The following is a 15,054-nucleotide window of genomic DNA, read 5'->3' on the forward strand; positions in this document are numbered from 1 at the left end:
TCTACCGACAGGTCCTCTGTCCTAGGGTGAGCGGGGCCTGCTAGAGGGCTTGGCCCCGTTTGCCGGGATACTCCCCGGGTGGAGCATTGACTAGTTTTACATTTTAACATGATTTCCAAGATTTATTTACATCTATGACATTTGAAAAGACTGTGACAAAATGTCATTACTGAATATTCTGTGGCCCCGAAAATTGTTTGATGTATTTTGAAGGTATCTCCAGTACTTGCATATAATAAGTAGGAATAAGGAACTGCAGATGCTGATTTACACAAAAGGACACAGTGCTGGAATACCTCAGTGGGTCAGACAGCATCTGTGGAGAACATGGATAGGTGACATTTCGAACTCTAGACTGGTGTCAGAATTGAGTCTGGTCAGGATTGGATTGAGTCTGGAGAAGGGTCCAGACCCAAAACATCCCCTATCCATGTTCTTCAGAGATGTTGCCTGACCCGCTGAGTTACTCCAGCATATTGTGTCTATCTTCAATGTAAAATAACATCTGCAGTTCCTTCCTACATATGTTCCCTGACCCGCTGAATTACTCCAGCACTTTGTGTCCTTTTGTGCATATAGTAAACAGTTTGATAAACAAATTGTACTCTGCATTTCCAGGATAATGAATTCATTTCACACAAATGCCTTACATATCTGAGGCACATTCTGTTTTAAATACGGTGTTCAGATCTTTTAATTAAATCTGAGGATTAGCTTCATGTACAGAAGTTAAAAGAACAGAGACGATACTGAGCTTAAAGCTTTTGCGATGAATCATGACTAATAAAAACACATTCAGGACAGTAAGATTGAGAATAAAATATGAATTTGCTACCACATATCTGGCAACCACAGCAGGCTGAAGCTATCTGTATTTCTTTCAAATAATCGGTATTGTCTCATCTAATATCATATTAATAAATAAAGATGGACATTTCACTGTTGATCCCATTGACTACAGGCACAGATGCCTTCACCATGTCCACTTCATTAACTGTGCAAGTGGATTGGACTTCATGCTGAACTACTTTTACTGCTTAATTATGATGTTCCCATTATGCATTGAGCAATTACTTCCTAACAGGCTTTGGCAAAATCATATTTTTGAGCATAACAGTAATTAATAAGAACTGACATCAATTTTGCCATTAAAATGACTTTCATACAATGATTCACAGTTTTGCTTCTTTCTGCTTTGATTTATAATGTTAATAAAATGACCAATTCCACACACTAGAGCGCTATTCTATTCTATGGTTCATTTTCACATTATTATACTCACATGGAGTGATGCAAGTGGAAGATAAGACTACTGTGTATGACTGAAAAAAAAACGTAACATGTTGATGTTAATCTCTCTCTCTCTCTCTCTCACATACACACGCACGCACACTGTCACACTTGTCACGCCTCCAGACACTCTTTCCACACTCCTCCACTGAGCTAATTGGAGTTACACCTGCATTTAATCTGCTCCCATAATCTTTCACATGGTATAAATACCTGAGAACATCACCAATTGGGTGCCGACTAATCAGTTCTGCATTCTGTCGGTTTGACAGCTGTTCTGAGCTGTCGTTTCCAGATCTATATCTTTTGGTTCCATTTGAGTTTGGATTCTGGGTTTTCTTCAGTATTTCTCGGTGAGCCTGCTTCGAGTTCTTTCCATTTCTGAGCCTTCTGACACACACACACACACACACACACAGTACATGAAGAGTCAAAGCCAAGTGGAAGCTCCAAAAAAAATTTCTTCCCCACTGTTATCTAGTATGTAGGAAATGGTTGCGAAAGTGAAATAATATAGGACTAGTGTGAGCGGGTGATCAGTGGTCGGCGTGGACTCAGAGGGCCGAATGGCCTGTTCCATGCTGTACCATTACAATCATTCCATTCAATTCGACTCAACTCAACTCAACTCAACTCTCAATTCAATTCAATTTAATACAATTCAATTAAATTCAGGATTTAATATAGAGAAATGTGAGGTGTTGAATTTTGGAAAGTCTAACATGAGCAGGAACGACTGATTGAATGGCAGGGCTCTGGGGAGTGTTGTAGAGGGATTAGGAATGCCGATACGTAGCCCATTGAAAGTGGCGTCAGAGATAGATAGAGTGGTCAAAAAGGCTTTTGGCACGTTGGCCTTCATCAGCGTATTGAGTATAGAAGTTGGGAGGCCATGTTGCAGTTATATACAACGTTAATGAGGCCATATTTACAGTATTGTGTTCAGCTTTGGTCAGATGTTGTCAAGCTTGAAAGAGTTCAGACAAAATTTACAAGGATATTGCCAGGACTTCAGGGTCACTCTGAGGTGTAAGGAGAGGTTGAGCAGGTTAGGGCTTTAGTCCTTGGAGAGCAGAAGGATGAGGGGTGATCTTATAGAGGTGTACAAGATAATGGGAGGAATAGATCAGGTAAATGCACAGAGTCTTTTGACCAGTGTAGGGGAATTTAGAACCAGAGGACATATGTTTAAGGTGAGTGGGGGAAAGGTTTAATAGGAACCTGAGGGGTAACCTTTTCACACAAAGGGTGGTGGGTGTATGGAACGAGCTGCCGGAGGAGATAGTTGAGGCAGGTACTATTGCAACGTTTGAAACGTTTAGATAGGTACATGGATAGGACAGGTTTAGAGGGATATGGGCCAAAAGCAGGCAGGTGGGATTAGTGTAGATGGGGCATGTTAGTTGGTGTGGTCAAGTTGGGACGATGGGCCTGTTTCCACACTGATTGACTCTATGAGTGGGTTAGAAAGTGAGATTACAGTACATAGAATTAGTGTGAATTGGGTGGTTGGCATGGATACAGTATGCTGTCTAAATGTTACTTAAACATTTTGATTGTATCTGCCTCAACTACCTCCTCCAGCAGCTCATTCCATGCACCCGCCACCCTTTGTGTGAAAGGGTTACCTCTCAGGTTCTGATTAAATCTTTCCCCCCTCAAATTGATGTCCTCTGGTTCTTGATTCCCCAACTCTGGGCAAATATTTTAGGACTCTGCATCGGAAAATTGAACTCTGGTCTCCCGTGTGAAAGGCATGGATGCTAACCACTATACTTACAATATTAATACATACAAGTAATTATGATTTGAAGTCGGTAGCTGCTTGCGGAAATTTGTTTAAAGACGGCATATTTATGAAAATATTAGCACATCGTCGGACAGAATCAGGTTACTGCCTGTCCTGTACTTCTGCGCTGCAGCATACTAACGATAACAGTTTGTTTGAGGTTAACGTGCTCTTAATGTCTTTTGCTAAATGAGCAATGCAGAGAGTTCTCAAGACAGAATGACCACATCAATACCATCACAGGAAAACAAACAATTTGATCTGCCAGCTGTATTTAGAAGCACGACATGTAATTCATTATATAGACGCTGTTCAGCAACTCTTAATGCTTCACATCGGAACCTGGATCCTGTGGAGGTTCATCAGAATGATCCCAGGAATTATTGGGTTAACATATGATGAGCGTTTGAAGGCACTGGGCCTGTACTCGCTGGAGGTTGGAAGGATGAGGAGGGGACCTCATTGAAACTTGCCGAATAGTGAAAGGCCTGGATGGAGTGGATGTTTCCACTAGTGGGAGTGTCGAGGACCAGAGGGCACAGCCTCAGAATAAAAGAACGTGCCTTTAGAAAGATGAGGAGAAATATCTTTAGTCATAGGGTGGTGAATCTGTGGAATTCATTGCCACAGATGGCTGTGGAGGCCTGCCTTCTCTGCATAAGACCCAACACTGAGGCCATCATTGTTATTTTTAAGGTGGAAATTGACAGATTCTTGATTAGTAACAGTGTCAGGGTTTACAGAATGGGGAGAAGGCAGGAGAATATGGTTGAGAGGGAAAGATAGATCAGCCATGATTGAATAGCGGAGTGGACTCGATGGGCTGAATGGCTTTCTTCTGCTCCTGTGACTTATGACTCAGCAGGTCAGGCAGCATCTCTGGAGAACATGAACAGGTGATGTTTCAGGTCAAGTGAAAGGTGGGGTGAGAAAGCTGGAAGAGAGATGGGGGCCAGGATAATGTCTGGCAAGTGATAGGTGGGAGAGTTGGGAGTAGGTGTTCATAATGGATTTGTGAAGTGCATTGAAGACAAGAGAGGGTGTATACAAGCGCACGTCTCGAAAATATCAATATGATTTTTGTTTTTCTCTCACTACAAGGACAATTGATACTGGGCAATGGAAGAACAAGCTTGATTACTCAATAGCAATCAACGTCTAAATACATCGCCACTTATGCTCGCAACTAATTCTGCACTCGTTGTGAACATTAAATGAATGGTCATTATTTGAGTGATTTTCAGTGAGGAGTAAACACAAAACAGGAGTGTTAATACCAATGCTATTCTGTAAGCATAATTAAAATGCCACTCATTTATTCCACATGGGGAGGGTTGCTATTTCAGGGTAAACGCCTCTAGAAATCAATTTATGGCATTTTAAGGTGGTGCAGCAGTAAAGTTGCTGCTGTACAGTGCCAGAGACCCGGGTTCAATCCTGGCCATGGGTGCTGTCTGGGTCGAGTTTGTACATTCTCCCTATGACCACGTGGGTTTCCTCCAGGTGCTCTGGTTTCCTCCCACATTCCAAAGACGTTCTGGTTTGTAGGTTAATTGGCTTCTGTAAATTGTCCCTAGTGTGTAGGATAGTTCTAGTGTATGGGCGATCGCTGGATGGCACTGACCTGGTGGGCCGAAGGGCCTGTTTCCATGCCGTATCTCTAAATCTAATTCCTACTAAAATATATAAAGTCTGAAGAAGGATCCTGACCAAAAACGTCACCTATCTATTTTCTCCAAAGATGCTGTCTGACCCGCTAAGTTACTCCAGCACTTTGTTGCAAGATACCACCTGAACGGGACAAGGATTGCCTCTCACAGAGCCTAGCATCGTCCCGTGGGACATGCTCGCTATCCCGAAGTACCGAAACTGCCGGCAATTCATTTCCATTCACGCCTTTGACACCCTACACAATTGGCTCCGATATGCGCAACACCGCGGTAAAGTTGCTGCCTCAAAGTGCCAGAGACCCGGGTTCGATCCTGACTCCGGGTGCTGTCAGTACACCGTTTGTCCGCGCTCCCTGTGACCGCGTGGGGTTTCTCCGGTTTCCTCCCACACTCCTAAGACGTGCGGGTTGTAGGTTAAATGGTTTCTGTAAATTGTCCCCTAGTGTGTAGGATGTAAAACTGGGATAATGTTGAACTGGTATGAAAGGGTTATTATTGATCGGCATGGACTCGGTGGACTGAATGGACTGTTTCCGTGCTGTAGTTTTAAACTCAACGGGTAAAAAAGGCAGCATCTCTCAAGATAAGGAATAGGTGACGTTTGGCTTAGAATCCATCTTCAGACTCGAACCCAGCAAACTAGAAACCATTTCTGCAAAATCACCAGAAAAAAATGGCAATTATATTCCAATGTATTTTGTTGAATGAGACTTGTTTGTTTATATTCAGGGAGAAGACATCTATGGGCATCTTCTAGACTGGGATGTACCAGATGTATGCTTTATTGAACATTCCACATTAGTTGGAGATACAAAGGAACTGTAAATGCCGGTTCACATTTAAAAAGACTAAGTGCCGGAGTAACTCGCGGGCTGATGCTGTCTGAACCGCTGAGATAGAGTCAGGGTCACACAGCGGTACCAAAGTTACTCCAGGACTTTGTGTGCCTTTATTTGTATTCAGCATTGATATGTGCGTGCTTACCACAGAAGGAGGCCCGCGCCTGCCGCCGATACTGGATTAATCAGTCTGGTGCCAAACTTTGCTTTCGTGTTTTTTTTTAATTCACAGGATTTATCCAGCTATTTAATACAGACTACGCCAAATGAGTTTGCTTGCGCCGGAATTGAATTCGCGGCCAATGGGACATTAATAGACTTTGAAAGCACACATAAAATAACTTTGCATCTGACACCCAAAAATTGGTTTTAAACGAAGCTTGTAAATATCAGTCTGAAGTAGGGCCCCGATCCGAAGCATCACATACATATCCATATTCTGCAGAGATGGTGCCTGACCCGCTGAGTTACTCCAACACTTTGGCTTTGTTTATCCTTTAAATATGTAGTTTGAAATCCTGGTTCGGCCAAATACTAAGAATATTGTAAATTCCCCTCCAAGCAAGCGCCCCAATATCATTTCTCAATAGTGTAGGATGGAACTGCAGATGCTGGTTTACACCGAATATAGACACAACATGCTGGAGTAACTCAGCGGGACAGGCAACATCTCTGGATAAAATGAATGGGTGGTTGACGTTTCGGGTCGAGGCCCTTTTTCAGACTGAGAAAGGGTCTCGAAACGAAACGTCAACCATTCCTTTTCTCCAGAGATGTTACCTGTCCCGCTGAGTTACTCCAGCATTTTGTGTCTATCTTCATTCCTCAATAGACTCCACGCCGTTTACGTGTTCCTGTGGTCTGGTGCTAAGGTTTAAAACAACATATTTCACAGTCTTTGGTCCCATTTAAAAAGAAATGAGTGGAATTGATTCAAAAGGAAATATTAAGCTTACACTTTCTGCTGCTCTCCCGCGCCTCCCACTTGTTAAGGACCACCCCTGTCCAGTTTTGTTTCGGTGAAAGGGGGAGTTAGTTTGCAAGATGATGCGATATGTATGCTTGTCACCGTTCCCGGTAATGGCATTTCAGTCTGAGTTGAGCAGAGGACACTCGCTGGCCAAAGCATTCGCCAGATCTGTCTGACTGAGGGATCCCTTCCTTGCTCGCTTTGGACCCGCAAGCCCAGCTCGCTCTCTTCCCAAGTTGCAGCCTAAAGGTGCATCATGCAGCCAGCTTCGGGAGCAGAGCCGGACCTGCACGCCTCCAACTACACGGAGAACCAGACCTCGGGCTGTTTCTCCCCGGGTCCAAGCTGCAATGGAAGCGCTCTCGCTTCTGCCAACCAAACCGATTCCCTGGGCAGAGACGAAGCCTTGGCCAGGACGGAGGTCTTGGTGCTGGGCGTCATCTTCTTGGTGGCCCTCGTCGGGAACCTGACCGTTCTCCTGGCTCTGTACAAGACGAAGAAGAAGATGTCTAGGATGCATCTCTTCATCAGGCACCTCAGCCTGGCCGACCTGGTGGTCGCCCTCTTCCAGGTGCTCCCTCAGTTGATCTGGGACATCACCTACAGGTTCAACGGGCCCGACTTCCTATGCCGGATAGTCAAGCATGTCCAAGTGTTCAGCATATACGCCTCCACTTACATGATGGTCATGATGTCCATAGACCGCTACATCGCCATCTGCCATCCTCTGAAGACCCTCCAACAACCCACCAAGAGGTCCCGCGTGATGATCATCGCTACTTGGCTGGGTAGTCTCATCTTGAGCACCCCTCAATACTTCATCTTCTCCCTCAGGGAGGTCGAGGCGGGCTCTGGAGTCTACGACTGTTGGGCAAGCTTCACCTTGTACTGGGGAATTCAGACGTACATCACCTGGATCACCATCACCGTCTTCATCATCCCCGTCCTCACCATGGTGGCGTGCTATTCCTGCATTTGTTGCAGTATCTTCAGGAACGTCAAATACAAGACCAAGAAAAGCGCGGGCGGGACCTCGTTCGAGAACGGCTTGATCACCACAGGCGTGAACAACGTGAAGACCATCTCCAAAGCCAAGATCCGTACGGTGAAGATGACTTTGGTCATCGTTCTGGCATACGTGATATGCTGGGCGCCCTTCTTCACCGTCCAGATGTGGTCAGTCTGGGACCACAACTCCCCGAAGGAAGGTAGGACTTTATATCTGGGCTTTCCCAATGTCTGCCGAATGAACATTACATCCGTTACAACGCCACAGTTAAAATAGTCCGACGCGTCAAAGAGCTGGGTATTAAAAAATGGGTATAATATTTGTAGATGTACACCAGGCACAGATCTACAATATTAGTTGTATGAAACGAGAACTTTAAAAGATTAGCACATTGGAAAATATTTATAGAAACTACCCATTTTTTTCTGGATTAAATGAAAACCATTTTCATTTAAAATAAATTTAGGGTAAACTACAGATTTATAGGATTAAAAAAAAAACATATAGTGAAAGCAATAATCACATTTAAATGTAATATCCTTATGTTTTAATTCAATATGGTCTTTAATAATAAGATTTGTTGCATACATTTGATATTCCTCAATAAAACAATATTGATAAGTTAATGGAAACTGTAAAACAACCCAATACATTTTAGTTAAGAAAGTAAAGCTTCCTTTTGGATATAAGCTGATAACCAAATTTTAGTTTGTGTCATTGTGTCTACCTTTGGTATAAACCAGCATCTGCAGTTCCTTTCTACACAACCAAAGTTAAGTACAGTCTCCAAATGTGCTGTCTGAAAATAAATTCTTAATTCTTATTGATTTATTTTAAACAACATCTCTCCCTCTTTGCACCCCACCCCCCCACCCCCCCCCCCATCTCTCCCACTTCCCCTCTCCCCCCCATCTCTCCCACTTCCCTCCCCCCCATCTCCCACTTCCCTCCCCCCCCTCCCCACTTCCCTCTCCTCCCCCCATCCCCCCTCCCACTTCCCACCCACTCCCCCATCTCCCACTTCCCCCCCATCTCCCACTCCCCTTCCCTCCCCCCCATCTCCCACTTCCCTCCCTCCCCCCCATCTCCCCTCCCCCCCTTCCCTCCCTCCCCCCATCTCCCCCCTTCCCTCCCCCCATCTCCCACTCTCCCACTTCCCTCCCTCCCCTCCCCCCCCACTTCCCCTTCCCCCCCTCCCCCCCCTCCCCCCCCACTTCCCCTCCCCCCCATCTCCCACTTCCCTCCCCCCCCCCCCCCCCATCTCCCCCCCCCCCCATCTCCCACTTCCCACCCCCCCCCCATCTCCCACTTCCCTCCCCCCCCATAAGAATTAAAAAATGTCAACAGCAGAATTAAATATAGTTTAATTCATTTGTTTTCCAGTAAGCACTGCTAGTTGGAAGCATCTGCAACAGATCTCTGCAAATTGGTCTCATTGGAGTTAAACTGAAGTCCATCCGTTCTATATTGAACCCCATTAAAACTTCGTTCTATATTGATACATTAATGGTTAGAAATTATTGCTTAAAAACTAAACAATGACACATTTCTGATTCACTTCCAATGGGTTATAAATTCCTATGTCATTTGTTCTTAACACTGTCCAAAATAAGTATCAGTGCAATTGAATGGAAAATTAATCAATGTTCCAAAAATGAAAAAGTCCCACTAAGCTAGAGAGAAAAAAACAATGACATTAATCATAGTTAAGAACTGATTCTGATACCTTTTTCGCCAATTAAGAATAAATTTTAAATTAAAAAAAAATTTGCACACATACGTAATGATCAAATATTTGCAACTAACTATTATAATATGAGGTTAGATAAAATACTATCTCTGCTTGTATATATTAAAACTTTGCTTGAAAAACATGTTAGTATCATATTTGACGTTTAGTTTAGTTTTATTTATTGTCATGTGTACTGAGGTACAGTGAAAAGTTTTTGTTGCGTGCTATCCAGTCAGCGGAAAGACTATACATGGTCCATCCACAGTGTACGGATATACAATAAAGGGAATAATATTTAGTAGCGCAAGTGGATGCAAAAAGGATGCAAAAGTGGGATAGAAATAGTGTGAACAAATGATCGATAGTTGGCGTGAATTCGGTGAGCCATATTCCCATGCTGTATTAATTAACCGATCGGTCTGGCTGTTCCCTCCTGAGGGAGAACCTTCACTAATCCTAGAGTAATTAACAACAGAAACAAGGAACTGCTGATGCTGGTTTACAACAAAAACAGCAAAGCGCTGGAGTAACTCAGCAGATCAGGCGGCATCTCTGGAGAACATGGTTAGGTGACATATATGTTCCTGGTTGACATGAATAGATGACGTTTTGGGTCAGGTTACTTCAACATGTATGGGTGATGTTTCAGGTCAGGACCCTTATTTTGTTACTCCCGCATTTTGTGTCTTTTTCTTTGTTAACCAGCATCTGCAGTTCCTTGTTTCTAGTAAGTAATAGCAGCTTCTTCAGACTGAAGTCTGAAGAAGGGTCTCGACCCGCAACATCACCCAATCCTTCTCTCCAGAGATGCTGCCTGTCCCGCTGAGTTACTCCAGCTTTTTGTGTCTATCTTCAGTTTAAACCAGCATCTGCAGTTCCTTCCTACACAATAATTGCAGCTTGGTTGAAATGGCAATGCTCTCACTAACAGATCAGAAACCTGTGGCTCATTTTAAGGGCGTGAAACACACTAAACCTCTGTGGCTGTGTTTTTCAGATTCTACGGACGCGGTATTTACTCTCACCATGCTGCTCGCCAGTCTGAACAGTTGCTGCAATCCGTGGATCTACATGTTCTTCAGTGGTCACCTCCTGGGCGATGTCGTGCACTTATTCCCCTGTTGCCAAAAGATCACCCAGAAGCTGGAGGATTCGGAGACCAGCATCAAGCGACACACCTTGCTGAGCAAAAGCAGCCACAGGTGCCCTACATTCACCTCATACAACTGGAAGGACAGTGGCACCCCTCCCCAGTTGTCCCAGTCAACGGCAATAGAGACTTGAGGCAAGACCATTTATTTGACTGGTTCTTGCTCTGCCTCCCTACCACATTAAAATTATTAATAGTATGTTAAAATGCAGTACCGTCAAAAAAACATTCACCCAAACTTCACTGTTACTCTCAGAGACACAAAAAATTGCACATTATGGAATCTTGAGCAAAACTCAAAGTGCTGGAGGAACTCGGTGGGTCAAGCAGCATCTGGGGAGGGACATGGATGAGCAATGTTTCATGTTGGGACCTTTCTGAGGAAGGTCCCAACCTGAAATAAATGGACAGGTGGCGTTTCGGAACGACCATTCTTCTGATTGAAGAAGGGTCTTGATCCGAAACGCCGCCTAACCCATTGTGTTCCTCCAGTACTTTGTATCACTTTCAGAGAAGTCAGGGGTAGAGGCAGTGTGGATTAGATACTGGGAGGCAATGGCAGTCAAAAACATACCTTTCCTTTGGTTTCATTCCAACTGCTGGTGAGATATCAATCATCTTGACTTCTCCATTCCCCTTATCCACTCCAACCTCACCCCCACCGAACACACTGCTCCAGACTGAAGAAGGCTCCCAGCCCAAAACCTCACCTATCCATGTTCTCCAGAGATGCTGCCTGACCTGCTGAATTACTCCAGCAATTTGTATCCTTATTTTTATTTTTGTTGAGTTTTCTTTTGAGTAGGAGCAGATTGGCCAAGCATGTTGCAAGGAACAGAGTGAAGGTCAAAACACAATTGATCTATGGCTCACAATAAATGAACTGTAACAAATAAACGCATTTCTATTGTTAATTGTACATGTGTCAGTTAAGCATTGTATCTTCTCTAGATTGGGTACGGTGTTCAAGGACTCAGACGTGGACATGGAGTTGAGGCCAGTTTAGATCAGTCATGATCATATTAAATGGTGGGGCAGGCTTGAGGGGTTACCTACTCCCCTCCTATTTTCTTGTGTTTTTGCACTATTGCACAATTGCATTGAATTATATTTCATCCGTTCATTGTTAACTTGAAGAATCTAAGAACACATTTTAAAACTCTGGTGTATAGTTTAAAAAAAGACCATCAAGATGCCAACAGTATCAGCTGGGCCAGACTGACCCGTACTTCATCCATCCACTGCCACCAGGACACTGGGGCTTGACCTGAGAGATGTATGAATTGCATGTCTTCATCCATAGAAACATAGAAACATCGAAATTAGGTGTAGGAGTAGGCCATTCGGCCCTTCGAGCCTGCACCGCCATTCAATATGATCATAGCTGATCATCCAACTCAGTATCCCATACTTGCCTTCTCTCCATACCCTCTGATCCCCTTAGCCACAAGGGCCACATCTAATTCCCTCTTAAATATAGCCAATGAACTGGCCTCGACTACCCTCAGTGGCAGAGAGTTCCAGAGATTCACCACTCTCTGTGTGAAAAAAGTTCTCCTCATCTCGGTTTTAAAGGATTCCCCCCCCCTTATCCTTAAGCTGTGACCCCTTGTCCTGGACTTCCCCAACATCGGGAGCAATCTTCCTGCATCTAGCCTGTCCAACCCCTTAAGAATTTTGTAAGTTTCTATAAGATCCCCTCTCAATCTTCTAAATTCTAGAGAGTATAAACCAAGTCTATCCAGTCTTTCTTCATAAGACAGTCCTGACATCCCAGGAATCAGTCTGGTGAACCTTCTCTGCACTCCCTCTATGGCAATAATGTCCTTCCTCAGATTTGGAGACCAAAACTGTACGCAATACTCCAGGTGTGGTCTCACCATGACCCTGTACAACTGCAGTAGAACCTCCCTGCTCCTATACTCAAATCCTTTTGCTATGAAAGCTAACATACCATTTGCTTTCTTCACTGCCTGCTGCACCTGCATGCCTACTTTCAATGACTGATGTACCATGACACCCAGGTCTCGCTGCATCTCCCCTTTTCCTAGCTGGCCACCATTTAGATAATAGTCTGCTTTCCTGTTTTTGCCACCAAAATGGATAACCTCCCATTTATCCACATTATACTGCATCTGCCAAACATTTTCCCACTCCCCCAGCCTATCCAAGTCACCTTGCAGTCTCCTAGCATCCTCCTCACAGCTAACACTGCCCCCCAGCTTAGTGTCATCCGCAAACTTGGAGATATTGCCTTCAATTCCCTCATCCAGATCATTAATATATATTGTAAATAGCTGGGGTCCCAGCACTTAGCCTTGCGGTACCCCACTAGTCACTGTCTGCCATTGTGAAAAGGACCCGTTTACTCCTACTCTTTGCTGCCTGTTTGCCAGCCAGTTCTCTATCCACATCAATACTGAATCCCCAATGCCGTGTGCTTTAAGTTTGTATACTAATCTCTTATGTGGGACCTTGTCGAAAGCCTTCAGGAAGTCCAGATACACCACATCCACTGGTTCTCCCCTATCCACGCTACTAGTTACATCCTCGAAAAATTCTATCAGATTCGTCAGACATGATTTACCTTTTGTAAATCCATGCTGACTTTGTCCAATGATTTCACCACTTTCCAAATGTGCTGCTATCCCATCTTTAATAACTGACTCTAGCAGTTTCCCCACTACCGATGTTAGACTAACTGGTCTGTAATTCCCCGTTTTCTCTCTCCCTCCCTTCTTAAAAAGTGGGGTTACGTTTGCTACCCGCCAATCCTCAGGAACTACTCCAGAATCTAAAGAGTTTTGAAAGATTATTACTAATGCATCCACTATTTCTGGAGCTACTTCCTTAAGTACTCTGGGATGCAGCCTATCTGGCCCTGGGGATTTATCGGCCTTTAATCCATTCAATTTACCCAACACCACTTCCCGGCTAACCTGGATTTCACTCAATTCCTCCAACTCCTTTGACCCGCGGTCCCCTGCTATTTCCGGCAGATTATTTATGTCTTCCTTAGCGAAGACGGAACCAAAGTAGTTATTCAATTGGTCCGCCATATCCTTGTTCCCCATGATCAACTCACCTGTTTCTGACTGCAAGGGACCTACATTTGTTTTAACTAATCTCTTTCTTTTCACATATCTATAAAAACTTTTGCAGTCAGATTTTATGTTCCCTGCCATTTTTCTTTCATAATCTATTTTTCCTTTCCTAATTAAGCCCTTTGTCGTCCTCTGCTGGACTCTGAATTTCTCCCAGTCCTCCGGTATGCTGCTTTTTTTGGCTAATTTGTACGCATCATCCTTCGCTTTGATACTATCCCTGATTTCCCTTGTTATCCACGGATGTACTACCTTCCCTGATTTATTCTTTTGCCAAACTGGGATGAACAATTTTTGTAGCTCATCCATGCAGTCTTTAAATGTCTTCCATTGCATATCCACCGTCAACCCTTTTAGAATTAATTGCCAGTCAATCTTGGCCAATTCACTTCTCATACCCTCAAAGTTGCCCTTCTTTAAGTTCAGAACCATTGTTTCTGAATTAACAATGTCACTCTCCATCCTAATGAAGAACTCAACCATATTATGGTTGCTCTTGCCCAAGGGGGCACGTACAACAAGACTGCTAACTAACCCTTCCTCATTACTCAATACCCAGTCTAAAATAGCCTGCTCTCTCGTTGGTTCCTCTACATGTTGATTTAGATAACTATCCCGCATACATTCCAAGAAATCCTCTTCCTCAGCACCCCTGCCAATTTGATTCACCCAATCTATATGTAGATTGAAGTCACCCATTATAACTGTTTTGCCTTTGTCGCACGCATTTCTAATTTCCTGTTTGATACCATCTCCAACTTCACTACTACTGTTAGGTGGCCTGTACACAACACCCACCAGCGTTTTCTGCCCCTTAGTGTTTCGCAGCTCTACCCATACCGATTCCACATCCTCCAAACTAATGTCCTTCCTTTCCATTGCATTAATCTCCTCTCTAATCAGCAACGCTACCCCACCTCCTTTTCCTTTCTCTCTATCCCTCCTGAATATTGAATATCCCTGGATGTTCAGCTCCCAGCCTTGGTCACCCTGGAGCCATGTCTCCGTGATCCCAACTGTATCATAGTCATTAATAGCTATCTGCACATTCAACTCATCCACCTTATTACGAATGCTCCTTGCATTGAGACACAAAGCCTTCAGGCTTGTTTATACAACACTCTTACCCCTTATACAATTAGGTTGAAAAGTGGCCCTTTTTGATTTTTGCCCTGGTTTTGTCTGCCTGCCACTTTTACTTTTCACCTTGATACCTATTGCTTCTACCCTCATTTTACACCCCTCTGTCTCTACGCTCATACATTTAAGAAACCCTTTCCCTTTAACTCCATCCTCCACTATCCCATTCGACACCCCACCCCCCTTATTCAGTTTAAAACCACCCGTGTAGCAGTGGCAAACCTGCCTGCCAGAATGCTGGCCCCACACCTGTTAAGATGCAATCCATCCCTTTTATACAGTTCCCCTTTACCCCAAAACAGATCCCAGTGATCTAAGAATCTAAATCCCTGCCCCGTGCACCAGTTCCTCAGCCACACGT

The 15,054-nt window shown here is 44.1% G+C and overlaps 1 protein-coding gene across 1 annotated transcript; it reads left to right on the top strand.

The window, feature by feature from the left end:
* The first annotated feature begins 6,618 nt into the window (after positions 1–6,618).
* Positions 6,619–11,860, top strand: avpr1aa (arginine vasopressin receptor 1Aa). The gene is made up of 2 exons (XM_055650665.1): positions 6,619–7,766; positions 10,297–11,860. Exons 1-2 carry the CDS (start codon positions 6,815–6,817, stop codon positions 10,581–10,583), a joined length of 1,239 nt encoding a protein of 412 aa, XP_055506640.1. The 5' UTR covers positions 6,619–6,814; the 3' UTR covers positions 10,584–11,860.
* Positions 11,861–15,054: the final 3,194 nt, after the last annotated feature.

The sequence above is a fragment of the Leucoraja erinacea genome, chromosome 19 (assembly GCF_028641065.1).
Source record: "Leucoraja erinacea ecotype New England chromosome 19, Leri_hhj_1, whole genome shotgun sequence".
In the NCBI taxonomy this organism is placed as follows: Eukaryota; Metazoa; Chordata; class Chondrichthyes; order Rajiformes; family Rajidae; genus Leucoraja; species Leucoraja erinaceus.